Source organism: Natator depressus, chromosome 17, assembly GCF_965152275.1.
Source record: "Natator depressus isolate rNatDep1 chromosome 17, rNatDep2.hap1, whole genome shotgun sequence".
Lineage (NCBI taxonomy): Eukaryota > Metazoa > Chordata > Testudines > Cheloniidae > Natator > Natator depressus.
The window spans coordinates 2,748,927-2,763,058 of NC_134250.1; the positions used below are offsets into that span (position 1 = coordinate 2,748,927).

A 14,132-nucleotide genomic window follows, 5' to 3' on the forward strand; every position below is an offset into this window, starting at 1 on the left:
CAATGTTCCTGAACAAACAGGGTTGTGTGGTGGGTCTTGCATGTCACCCTAGAAACTTTGTGCTCTTCTTAACTACCAGATGTGCAGCAAAACAACCTGGTGCATTAAGGAGGAAGCATCAGCCTTCACTCTGAATTTTATATTACAACCTTACTTTTATTTCATTCTATATTTAACATTTCCCGAGAGAGAGGACACGTGACAGTGACTTATTTGTGGAATTCCTAGAGAAGGGAAACCACATAATAGTGGCAAAGTTGTAGATTAAAGTAGATTGTGCTTTGCTATATCTTTCCAAGACAGTTGTTCAGACTATAGAGAAAGGAGGGGCACAAATGCATTCTGTAGCTGCGGAGTTTAAATGTTTAGTGCAGAGGAATAGATGAGCTTAGAGCGGATGCCATTCCCCTAGATATTATCTTTAAATCATTTATGTAATCTCCAAGAAAGATACATAATACAGTAAATGTCACAAAATTACTAGAGCCCCATCAGCAAGTCCAGACTCTTTCCATAGACAGGCAGATTGAGGTAATAACACATGCTCACTGTATAATAAGATACATGCATGCGTACACAGAGACTGACTACAAATTTTACACAAACAGGGCACATTTTTCTATAATTATGTTTGTAAATGCTTACGTAAGAAAGTAAATAAATGGTCACACACGTGTGTAGATGATCTTTCCTATACGGCTGCTTGGTACAAGGCTATCGTCAAGTTACAGCAGCAACCTTCTGGTTCCATGCTCTTCTGCAGCATTTCATGAAAACCCCTGTACCCTACATGGCCTTTATTGTGCAAAGCTATTTGCATGAAAAATAACTCTCCGAACAGACAGTGCTACAGAACTATCTTTAGAAGAGAATGAAGACATTAGCACCAGGAAGGGCACCATGGTGCTGCATCCTGATTTCCTTAATTCCGCTCCTGTCAGAAAACTCAGCATGTGTCCTTGCAGAAAGGCACAAGGGAGATGAGAGATGCTATACATTTTCCATACATGGGGATACATTTTTTTGATTGGATTCCCACAGTGTGTGGACACTTTTTGTAAAGTTGCAGAGCTATTAGAAACTCATACCCCTCCTTGTTCAATTAGAAAATGCACCCACGCAGCCATTGGCCACATGCTTTCTTTATAAAGCACTTCCCAAGAATCCTCCTTGTTATCCAACTCCAAGGCAGAGCTGCTTAGCATCTAGCCACTCAACAGAAACACTAAGAGAAGAGCCATGAAGGTTTAAAATCAATTGCACTGCATTACATCTGATGAAGTGCCTGGAAACAAACAACCCAAATTCAAAAATCCCCAAACCAAACTATCTCCAGGCTTAGGGGCTGGAACTAGGGATATTTGGAGCAGGGAGGGGCTGCCACAGTCCCTGGCTTGAAGTGGTTTCCATCATATACAGGGTTTACAGTTTGGTTCAATGGCTCTCACCAGCTCCTATACAAATTGTTCCAACACACCTGTCTCCAGGAGTCCAAATCCATTGAATTATCTGTTTATTTCACTTTTGCCTTTCATATTAGATCCGTTTTCTACTCTTAACCTTCCAAGTCATTTTATATGTATCGTTGGAAGAAGAACCACTTTATACTACATATTTGATCACCTTATATTCTTAATCATTTGAGCTTCTGTAATATTTATCAAACTTGTAGCTAAAGCCAACAAGCCTGATAATTGCATAGGTAAACACTGATTACAACAAATACATTCACAAAATACTCTTCAGTCTATTTCTTACAATAATTCTGTTCCATCAAGTTAGATAAACCATTTTAAAATAATAAATGATAATTTCAAATATAAATTAATGTGGCTAATTAAATTAAATGTTTATTTTTGTCCTTTTTAAAGTAAATCAGAATTTTGCATTGATTTTGTCTCAGATTCTTTCCCTTTCACATAAATTTTTCTCTAGCTCAGTTTAATATACTTCTTCTTGAATTTGAAATAAATGCTCTATTCATAATAACAAGAATTTAGATTGTCATAAATTCTAATTTCAAATTGTCATAACATGTTCTGCTGCAGGCATTTGTCTGCAACATTAATAATTACTGGACAAATGCCTGGATGAGACAGCGGGCATGTAGCTGCAGAAAAGCAAACTGAGGCATACGTTTAATGAATCAAAACAAACTTTCACCAAAATTCAAGGCATCCTTTCCTCAAAGCCATGACAGATGTGTTTTTTCTCCCAACGCTTCAAGCAGTGCTGGGGGCCTGATAAAGCGTTCATTTAAAAACCACTCTAAAAGTAAACAAACAAAATGTATTATATAAACTTTCGTTCATTATCACTTTCTAAAGTTCATAACCATAGTTGCAAGAAGCAATGAAGCAGTAAAAGTTAATGAAACACCAGCGCCTGCTTGAAGCATAAGACAGACTCTGTCAGATAAAAGAGTCTGTCTGACTCACATAGTATAAAACCTTACATGTCTGTAGGGTTAAAACAAAATGAAAAAGTACCTGCCTTTCAGATGAATCTGAGGTGCTTTTCCCCTGGAGTTATCCAAGACTGAGTAACCCTAACCCTACATTTACTTCGGAGCCTCAAACTCAGCCTGTGGGCAACTCAGCATCTTGGTGAGGTTTTTGTACACCAATCCCCCTCACATGGTCTGATTTCCAGATAATCTGCTGCCAAAGAGCTCTTTAAGAATTTTTGCGTCACTTTTAGTCAAATAAACTTTATGTTTCACCAGGGCTGCAGCTCAATTTTCCTCCTAGAGGTGGGTAGCTACATTTGTATGTTCTGATTAGTTCAGGAGAGCAGGATCCAGCTAAGACAGGCAGGCTGAAGGTGAGGAGACGCTCACTGTTAAGGCATAATTTTCATGTCTCTGATTACAGCTATAAATAAGGGGATGGTGGTGACAAGAAGATGACAAACAGGGTTAATGATCAGTGAATTAGAAGTGCACAGGTGGGTCTATACTATGAAAAGGTATACTATAAAAAAAGAACTGAGGTCCTAGTTCTAGAATAGAATGGAGAAAGGATGGTTCTTAGACTTCCTTGTTACTGATTACTTACATTATTTTAATGCAGAAATATAAATGGGGGTGATTTTGTTATAAAATGTGAGGCACAAGTTTTTGAAAAGTGTTTTTCTACTTTAATCAAGACAAGTCACTTCCTCTGTCTCTCCCACACGTCAAAAAACCTCCAAAACAAAGGCTTTTTCTCCAAGGTACTTCAGTCCAGAGAAAGTACTTGTACAGTTTCAAACTTTACATTGTGTTTATAGAAGATGGAAAAAGCATAAATCAGTGAGCATGTCCCAGTTTGTATGCAGATTTGAAAAAGAAAGCAGAAAATCATAAGGGGGGAAAGAATAGCAAATTTTTAGAAGGAACAACAAAACAGCTGATATAAGTGGCAGTTTGAAAAGATCTGTTCTGAATAGTTCAGTAATAACAGAAACTCTGACAACAAACAAGCCTAGGGCTATAATTACTGCTTCCCTTCCTCTGACTGCTGGTCCAGGTCCCCTTCGCCGCAGCAGTGGCTATTGGCACCATCTCAAGGACAGTTGTGGTAATGCAACACTGTTAATAAGAGATACCTGAACCCAAATCTTTGCTTTTTCCTGGTAATTCTTTGTGAACATGCTGTAAAAAAGTGTTTTATCAGTTTTTAAACTTGTTGCCTTCTAATTTCTCTACAGCTTTCTTGTTTTTCTATTACTGGCCAGGGTAAATAGCAATGTCTAGCTGGTTTCCTCTTTTACATCACTTTGTCATGTCCCCCTCATACTCTTCTTTCCAAATTAATAGTCCTAGATGTTCTCTGGAGAAAGGGGAGACAAGCACATTTCCCATTCTGCTCCCAGCACTCTATCCCATCCCAAGAGCCTGAGCGGCTGAAGGCTCGTGGTGCCTCACTCACTGCACCTTGCTTGAGATCTAATGTATCAAAGAGATACATTTGTATGTATAAAGGGTCTGTTTGCAGACTTAAATCTAGCATTTCAGGGATGATTTTGTTCATTAAAAGGATCCATTCCCTCACTCTCAACCAGAATTCTCAGGTCTCTAATACCAGAATCCTGGAATAGATTTTCCAGGAACTCTGAGTCTACTCTTTCACTGAAAACAGGATCTTTCATCACCGTTTCTGGAGTTTTTTTCCCCTCACTTGTAGAAATATATAAGAATCTGCATGACATGTCTTTTTTAAAAAAATGTTATTTGTTGCTGTATCTCCACTTTACTGTGCTTAGAACTGACTTTTGCCATGGTTTCTGAACTATTACTGAACATAGTTTGTCTCAGTCTACACTGGTAGTTAAAATTGTGTTCAGCTGCACACACTGAGGACACTCAATGTCAGCAACTGGTAATATATAGACAAAGCTTGAAGGTACACAGAGTGTACTGAGAACATATAGAGAGCATTAACAATTACTTAGCTTGGCTTTTTTGTTCACTTATGGGTTTTTTCCACCCTTTCACTGCAGTATATGTATTTTATTTGTTCTGTAAAGTACCTAAAACACTTTGTGGATACTGTATAAATGATAATAATTGCATCCCAAAAACTGATTATTAATTTATTCATGGACTTTTCTATATCACTCATCACTATATTATCTGACCACTTCACCAATATTAATTACTTTATTTTCAGAACCCCAGAGAAGTGAAAGGATGATATTATTCCTATTTTACAAAAGGACAACTAAGGCACAAAAAGATTAGGGTCATAAGGCTCAGCTAATGTTGGGTGCCTGATCTGAGATGACATGGGTATGATTTTTCAGAGTACTTAGCGTTATGTAGCAGGTGATGTGTTCAAAGCAGAGGTCCCATTGAGTTCAGCTGCAGCAGTGAGTTCAGGTGAAAGCGTAATGATCGCCTGGTTTTACCCACATAGCTGCTGCTGGAGCATTTGATACACTGGACAAGGTACACCACACGTTGTGTAGGACCCGGGGATCCTGAGAGGTGTGTTGTGGAGCGTACTGCTCATCGTAGCAGTGGAGATAACAGCGGCAGGTTTTGCATATGTTGATATTCTGGCAGTAAGAGGGCTGCCTGGGTACCCTTTTTTGTGTCACTCAGGAAGCATGTGGAAGATCCGTGGGGTGGGTTTGAAGTAAATTAAGCTAAACTGAATTAAGGCAACTTTAATTCTGAATGAGTATTCACACAAGGGTTCAGGGCAGTTTAACGAATCCATTTTAAATTCACATATTTAATTAATTCAGTTTAAATTTCCTGAGTGTTCCTGTGTAGACAAACCCTTGGTCTTGCTGTCTACCCCCTAGTCTCCTTGTCCCCATATATTCCCTCCACTCCTGTCCACTCCACCCAGGTCCAGCTGTTGCCCCATCTACATCTGAGTCCGGCAGCTGCCTCCTCCACACTGCCTAGATGCTGCCAAGGGACCATTGGAAGCACAGGAAAAACAATATCCTTGTTTTCAGTTCTGATGCCTGGTGCCACAGCAATGGGGAATTAGCAGTTTCACGGAACGTCCCATTCAGCCCCTAAAGCACTGAACTGGAGCGTGCTAAGCACAAATGGAATCTCAGAAGAGTTTAGCTGCCAAACTCTAAGAAGTCTCTTCTGAGTGTGTGCAAACAGATTTTTTCAAAGGCTTATAACTTGGCCAAGTTTGGGTGGATTTTCAAGGGAAAAGCAAAAAGCACATTCCTTGGACCAGGGAGACTCCCTGCCATATTTCAAGTCTTTACTCCAAAAGCATGGGGGAGTCTAAAGCTTTCCAGCAAAAAAGTTGTAAGAAACAAATATTTAACATGGGCAAAACAAATTTTTTCACGAATCAACTTCCCAGAAATGGCTGAACCATTTTATTGGAACCTTTAAAAAAAAAAAAAAAAACGAAAGAAAAGAAAAGAAAGTCTAAGGCAGACACCCTACATTGAAAATTTCAACCTGAACAGGATGACTAGTTGGGAACTCTACAAGTTTTATCTTGTAGCGTTTTCCTGAAGCATAGGCTTCCCACCAGAAGAGGGGGATATAACCTTAAGTTACCTGCCCTGGGCCCAAGTAGAGCCTACACCAGAACTTGTAACCGATCTTAGGAGGAAGTTGCAGGCCCCAGTCTAGTGTTTAGAACACCTTCCTTGAGTGCAAAATTAAAGGGTCATTGCTGCAACAAGATACCATAGGGAAACAGAATATGAAGTTCAATCTCAGTTCTAGTCCAACAGGACATGGGTGCAAATCACATTTACATTATGCGTGGGAAGAAAATGTACATAGGTAGGTGGCTTTGCAAGAACCCTGGATGAAAAATTCAGGACCTGCTTAGGTGTGAGGCATGTCCTGCCCTCCCCACATAGCAGGGCATTGTCATAACACGTTGTAGGCAGGAACCTTCTGTGAACTATCACATGGAAAAGTGTTATGGTTATAGTCATAAAAGTTAGAGAAGGAATGCACCTCACTATCAGCCATTCCATGTGAAATTCAAAGATCTTTCTCTCCATGTGCAGACCGTATAGCAGGGATACAACTAAGCTAGATAAGGAGAGAGCTCTGAGGTGTTTGGCTTCTCTCCCTGCCCCCCAGCCTCAACCTTCTGTTACCAACTGGTTATGAATGTTTCCTTGTAATCTGGATTTACAGTTCCTTACAGACAAAGTTTCCCTTGCCCTGGGATTGTACATTGAGCAGGCCAAATTTATTCATAGATTTGTATTCCATTGATTGAAATGCAGAGTTTTAATCCTAATCCTCTCTTCTCTGATCCAGCTGCTAAAAACTGACTTGAGAAAAACAAAATGTTCTTCATTTAAACTGTCCCATCAAACCAGACTGAAGAAGTGCTAGGCCCATACCTGGCACGCCAACTCGCTCCATGCCACAAATATATTTCTGTGCATGTGAGAAGAGACTGAGGTTCTTTTGGGACCATCAGCACCCTCAAGCTGTTCATGACACCAGAATCTGTTTTTTATAACGTATCTTGAGGCTTATCAATGTTTTCTCTGGCTGGCTCCATTCTTAATTCTAACACTGAAGGTTGCCATTCACATCACCACCTTTTCCTTTAGGACAAAGGGGCAGCATGATCTGGTAAATTGATGATGAACCTCTGACCCAGGAACTACCAAACTGCAGTCATTTCATCACTCTGCGCCTCAGCTCTCCCATCTGTAAAATTAGGGACACCTGAAGTGATGCAGGACACTCCAATTAATTAAGAATTTTAAAAAAACATTGAACTTTCTGTACAATTCTTTAATAATTTGCATCTAAAAATGACCAGGTTTCTGTTGGATTAGACTTAAAGATGAGGGACAATTGCCTACTCACGTTAGCAGCAAATAGATCATTAAAGTCAGATACAAATATAAAAAACACTGGAAGGAGGGTTGGAATCAATTTTCTTCAGTTTTGCTGTTGTTGTGGAACTTCCATGTATGCTGTGATGCCCTAAACTCTTGCCTCAGGAGAGCACACTTAATCATTTATTATTTGATGGCACCCAAAAGAATACTCTACTTTACCAGAGATACAGGGCCCACTGTCCCCAGAGATTAGTAGGGACATTTTACATCTACTACACTATCACCAGGAGCTGGTGGAGGGGAATCTATTTATACATACGAATTTTAACCACCATTTCAAATGTTGCAATTTAAAAATAAAGACAAAATGTCAGTGTTGTTTAATAGTCAACAAATCACCAATAGCTAAGGGGGCTGATCTGTTTTATTAGATAAAAATGGCCATTGGCAGAGCACTACAGCAAAGAGCAAAGAACATATATAGAAAAAACAGGAGCATGCAACTCCTGGTTGCTGTCAGTGGCAGAAAAGGGGAATCCGACTATTGAAAATTCCCGTGACAATTCGAGTAACTCGACACACAGCATCCTAGTAGTCTCCTTGTTGGCCTCAAAGTACAGTAAAGGTATGGCTACACTTCACACTAGAGTGGTAATTGTCAGCTGCAGGAGACATTCCTATGCTAGCTGCGATCAAGCTTGAAAGCTAAGAATGAGTGTAACCAGTGCTTAATTTGTTTGGCAGTTCATAGCCCCGGCACCTCTGGGCTTGCTGCATCAGCTATGAATGTAAAAATATTGCTTGAGCCACAGCACCTCTTTCATTACAAATTAAGTGCTGGTGTAACACTGCTGTGACTGGGTATCTGTGCCGAGTAGACACCCAGTGGTTTGGAGGGGTTCATACTCCAGGAGGCTAGCCCCTCCCACCACAGCTACCCTCCTTTTTAGTGCACTAGCTGGATCAGACCTAACATGGGTGTCTCCCTGAGCTAGAAATTACACTTCCATCTTGAAGTAGACATACCCTTACACACATTGGCATAGCCTACTGAAAGCTGTTGATTTAACAACCCTTGGAGTGACCAAAGTAGAGGGAAGAACTGGAATATATTTCTCTCCCCTATCCCCCTGCAAAGATTTTTAGAGCACCAGTGAGTGTAGATAGAATACTGCTTCTGCCAGACTGGCTTCATTTTACACAGCTTGTTTCAACCATCAGAATGTTCTGTGCTTTTTGAAAGGGGGGGGGGGGGGGAGAGAACCTAAGCTATTGTATAAACTGTACTAGGAAACATCCGGGCAAGGACAGCAGAGATAAGCTCACACCGGACAATAGTTAAAAATATTCCAAATTAAACAAAAATGGGCTTGAACACAGTTTAAGCTTGTCAAACTCAAACAGAGCTGGCACAGGCAAAAAATGCTATTCACTGTAACTCCTTTTGATGGCTATAATCGAGTGGTAAACATGCAACCTCAAAAGCAAAAAACTTTAAGTGACTAGGATATTGAATTTTAAGAAAAAGCCCATGAGCCTTAGCCTACTTCAGAACCACATTCAACCCCAAGAAAATTGCTTACTTGCCCCACTTAAGGTAGTTTGTGTGTGTACATTAGTGCTTTTTTATATGGGTGGGGTTTGGACAAGCACATACGAATGTGCTTTATAAACATGAAGCAAAATAGAGACCACCTCCTGTCTGCTGTGTAATGCAGCCTTCCACAGATTTTTGTAGAAATCAAGGACAATCCATTTTTCCAGAGGTAATCCAAGGATTGGGTGTTTGAAATCTGGGAACACATGCACTGGAATGCTTATACTAGCTTCAAATTTCTGTTGGTGACTAATACTATCAGAAGGAAAGACTGCAAGCAATTCTGTTTACAGCTAAGGCTTTTGCTTGTCTTTATACCATGAATTTTTAATGAGCCTTACTTGAGGTGAAAAAAATATTTTGATGAAAGTATGTCAGTAACAGAAGCTGAATTTGGAACCCCAAGAATCCCATTTGTTGCTTGTACTTAGGTTAGTAGGACTGTTCTTTTCTGTCAATATTCTCTTCACTTTGTCCAACCCCACCTTTCTCCCTTCCCCTGCATGGAGTGAGTAAGGACTCCATGCAGAACAGCACAAGCCATTGTCACAGAGGTCATGGTAGGCAGTTTAACAGCTTGGCTTGATTGGATCCAAGCATTCACATTGTGCTCATCACCTTGGTATTTAAACGCCTGGAGTGTGAATGTCTTCTCCCATGCTGTGTACAGATGGAGAGCCTTTATGTCAACTATGGAGAAGATAAAGCAACATGGCTTGTTGAGCTGCTAGTGTTTTGGCTCCCCAAGAGTTGTTTATGGGTCATTAACATCTTTCCCATTCAATGAAGTTACATGTAGCTAATTTATAAAAGAAAACAGCTATACCCATAACTCCAGAAAGTTTTTTTATTCAAAAGCTTCATAGCACCATCTAGTTGATGTCCAAATAAAATGCAGTAATTAAAAACCCAGTTTTACTAGAGCACCATATTCTTTAACTTTGCCTGGGATCATATTTATTATGGTTGTCCTTGCTAATCCTACAGGAGCATTCTTTCAGTGAGTACAGATTAACACACCAGAATCAGTCTGTCATACTTGGGTAGGGAAGAGCAGGAAGCAAGTCAGACTAAGTACATTCGGTAAAAGCTCAATGCTGCTGGAATAGGAAACCATTCCGGAAAAATTACTAGAAGAAAATGGAACCATCTCTGTACACCTACCTCCTTAAGACCAACTCCTATTAAGCAGAAAACCAAAAAATGCGAATAGCTCTCTAGAAACAAAATGAAGCCAATACTGAATCTGGACACTTATAGTACAAATAAAAACATGAAAGACTAATTATAAACTTTTTGCTGTACTTTTCCTAATAGCACTCAGCTAATTAGCCTAAAATTTGGCCATCTACAACTCTCCCCCCTGTGGAAAGCACTGGTCAAAACAGTTGTTTGACAGAGTTATGTTCATTATTAAAAAGATAAAAACCCAAACTGCCATTGAAAGCAATTATACAGTATCATGATGAGGTGGGTAAATTTTGTGCGCGCGCACAGAGTAGCCTGTCTGACAGCTTTTTTATTCAGCCATTCAGTAAAGCGCTATTTCCCAAAGAGATCCTTAGCATACATTTAAAGATTATAAATGCTGCATGCTTGGTCTCATCATTTGGCTATGGCTTCCAATCTCTGGGATTCTCTATCACATCTACTTCTGGTTGACCATTAGGAGGCAAGTACTGTGCAGTTCACTTGGCTAATGCACCCATGGGGTCCCATGCTGGCAAGACAATGGGTTCCTGCTGCATCACTGTTAAGATGTCTTCTGGCACATGCTTCTTATCCACCACCACTTCATACACATACTCAGAAAACCAGTCATCAGACATGATCAGGTAACCTGGAGATAAAAAACAAAGTAGGTTACTAACAAAGAACATTACTATATGGAGAGGATACAATTTTGCATAAGATCCATGCATGTCCAACAACTTCATACTGTCAAACAGGATAATCATATTTCCACAGCAACTTTCATGACAGTCTTGGAGACTTCAATTTTCTGTTCCTTTAGTTATTCTGAACTACCTGGTTAAATAGATTTTAGCTACGACAGAGACTTGGAACAACAAGCCTAAATAGGAAGAAAGTTTGACAAGAGTGTCTTGGACAGGAAATCCTGAAAACAGCTTTGCAAATACAGGCACCTTTGTGCAAGGAAGAGACCATCTGTACTGAACAAGAGAGGGTCTGAGCCAGAACAAAAGGATTTCTAATCTGGGCAACAAACAGCAGTCCTGGGGCATAGATCATCCTTACACAGAAGGCAGTGGAGGCTCATTTTATAATCGCTCAGTCATATGTTGCTGTTCTAATGGACATCAAGAATATTCATATTTAGCTGAATTACAATATACTAAATACATTCCTGATTGTTTTATCCATGCTTATTAACCACTCCAGTTATCTGGGCTTTCTTGTCCAGAACTCAGTTTCAGGAGATGGAGAGAATGTGTGTGTCCATATTAGATGCTAATTTCTTCCCTCAAACACAAAGCCACTGAGACACCCTCTGGCTGAAATAAATCTTGAGGATAAACTGCACCTCATGTTTACACCCTTCCCTCTTTATGAGGCTCTGACTGGGAATCTTAACGCAAGATCCTTCTACCTGTATAAAGAAGAAAATCCTACATCTAAAACATCTTTGCTTTCAGCATTATCCTGCTCTCTGAAACAAATCATTTAAGACATTACACACCACCCCATTCCAGGGAACTCAGCATGAATTGAGAATGTGCGCTGTCAGGGAGAGGGAGGCTATATTTGATAGAAGACAGATGAAGCTTTGTGTAATAAAGTTTCTCATGTCCCTATAACAATATCACCACACAATCAAATGAAACAAGAAAATGCCCAAAGAATATGGACAATAAGTGCATCTATCTACACCATCTTGTTTCTAAAGCAAGAGATCAGATTGAATTCCCATAAATTAAAAAGCCTATCAATTGTAATGCGAGCTAGAAGCTGGTTTGGTGGTACTGCCAAGGGAAGCTGCCTTGATTGTTCTTTCTTCAGGATATGAGTTCTTGGGACACAAAAAACCTCACTCCTGACAGCCAACAAGTAATTGCACCCTGCGAGGATAATGAACTCCCTGCCTCTGTGGTTGTTGACATTCTGCATGTCGGAGCTGGACTGTACTGATTGGGATCACAGCGTCTGAACAAAGGAGGAAGTGCCAAGTAAAACTTCAGAACATGCGAACAGGGATGGTCACTGTTGCTTGAGAAGGCCTGTAGCCAGGGTCACTGAGAAAGCCATAATTTTCTTCATTAAATGGAATTATTCTCATGCCTCAAGGGAAACAATATACATATCCTGACCCGCACATCCTGTCCAAACAGAACCCGAGGCTCTGCATTCCAGCTAAGAGGGATAAGCAGAGGATAGTGAGTTTTGATTGTATTTCAGGGCAGAAGCCAGCAGTGAAGCCCCCCTAGGCCCATCCACCTATCAGTCTAGTGTTTCTACTCTAGCCATGTCTGTTTAGAGAGAGAACAGAGGTTCTGACATAGTATCTTTGTGTTCTGACAAGAGGCTCACCAGGGCCTAACAGATGACTGCCCAATAAGTACGGTATGACATTTAGTTCTGAGGTACCACCCTAGCACAAAGTTGCTCCATGTTTCCCACTTCTTCCCCCAAGAAAAGCCGAATGAAGGGATCATTTTATTAGGAAGAGCCAACCAAGGAAGGTTGGTCCAGTAGTTTGGGCACTAGACTCGGAAGACCCAGGCTAAAGTCCGTGCTTTGCCAGACACCAACTTTCACACAGGAAAAGCCACTTAGCCCCTCTGTGCCTCAGTTCCCCATCTGTACAATGGGACTGCCATACTTCACAGGAGTGGGAGGATAAAAAAGGGTTCTGAGGTGCTCAGACACTACAGTCCAGTTCCTAGGATAGAGAAAGAATGAGGCTGTAGTAAAGATGCTAGGAACAAAAGCAGGAGGTGTGTGCCAAAAGGGATGACAAACTAACAGTTTACATGGCTGCCAGCTGAAGACGTACAGTAAGAAAGGCTTCTCTTTGTGCCAAAGTAGACAGACACCCCTGTCGAACAGATGGGATAACATGATTCAATGTTCATTCAACGTTCACCTTTGGAGACCATCTCCTAGGTTTTAAAAAGAGGTCTGATTGGAGATGCTGGGTTCAGACTTCGGTAACACTGTACTGATACAAGAGCGAGCAGAGTTATTAAACTCATCTGCAAGGCTGATAAAGTGACCAATAAAACATAGCATAGAAAGTTTTGCTGGAAGGAAATTTGTCTTATCTCAAACAAAAAAAAACAAAACCCCATGCAATATTTGGCAGGAACTGCATTTGTTCCTTGAGAAAAACTAAAGAGATTCCAAGAAAACAAGAGCATTACAAGAGAATCATGTCATTAGTGAATATTTAGGAGAGGTGACGTTCACTGTTCCATGGGCTCCCCGTCCCCCACTACAAGCCCCCTAGTGATGGTTCTGCTCTCTGGACACAGGCAGACAATAGTGGATGTGTTTAAATTGCTCCCCACTTTCAGCAGCTACATAATGTGAAGGCTCCTCTTTTTATCCAGCCTTCACTTCCAGGATTAAGCAAGTCTAGGAAGACTGGTGGCTGTTGGGTACCCCACCACACAAGCTGTGTAAAGGGATCCAACTGGATAATATGGGTCTAAAGGAAAGGGTGTACATGGGGGAATGCCAGTAGTTTCTATATCCCACTATAACTTTAGCCTCCTCATGGCCTGAAAGACTAATCTCTGCTGTACTGTTTCAAGTGGTACCCTTTGACATCCTGCTCAAGAAACAGTGAAGCTTGGGCCTGTTTTTATCCCAAACCTCCAACTGGGTCTCAAATGTTACGTGCCAAGTGTAATGTAATTCTTGGACTCTTCCCTAGTGATGGACACTGGTGCTCTGTATTGGGTTTATCCATGCACAGCTTTACAGGAACATGCTGTGAGAAGGTGCTGCCCAAATCCTTCCTGAGATAAACACAAAGCTTTCTGCCAGGCTCACTCAGCAGTCTAGCAAGTGTGCTGGGGTATCAGAGTTCAAATCCCAAGCTCCCTGGGCCAGCAGGGGCTGAACGCTGAAAAGGCAGAGATGGGGATGAAGCACCGTGCCTAATGCTGCTCAAGTAACCACTTGTGGTCAATGCCCAAGGAAGAGCTGACAGGCTCTAGAGGAATATGTCTAGTTGCTCTCAGATAAAGGGAAGCTTGTTGTGACCCACAGATGAGAAAACTGT

General features: G+C 40.8%; 2 protein-coding genes across 4 annotated transcripts in view; both read right to left on the reverse strand.

The window, feature by feature from the left end:
- The window catches only part of SLC6A4 (solute carrier family 6 member 4), a 38,727-nt gene extending 36,015 nt beyond the window's left edge, over window positions 1-2,712 (reverse strand). The window contains exon 1 of one of the 2 annotated variants that reach the window (XM_074974631.1): window positions 2,494-2,712. The gene's annotated coding sequence lies outside the window, so the exon portion shown is untranslated. Of the gene's footprint in view, window positions 1-2,489 lie in introns of both variants that reach the window. The other variant, XM_074974632.1, reaches the window with a different exon arrangement.
- Window positions 2,713-9,717: 7,005 nt separating this feature from the next.
- BLMH (bleomycin hydrolase) overlaps window positions 9,718-14,132 on the reverse strand; it is a 29,809-nt gene continuing 25,394 nt past the window's right edge. For both annotated transcript variants that reach the window (XM_074975004.1, XM_074975003.1), the window contains exon 12: window positions 9,718-10,724. In XM_074975004.1, coding sequence (XP_074831105.1) covers window positions 10,573-10,724 — 152 coding nt within the window. In that variant the 3' untranslated portion in view covers window positions 9,718-10,572. The remainder of the gene's footprint in view (window positions 10,725-14,132) is intronic.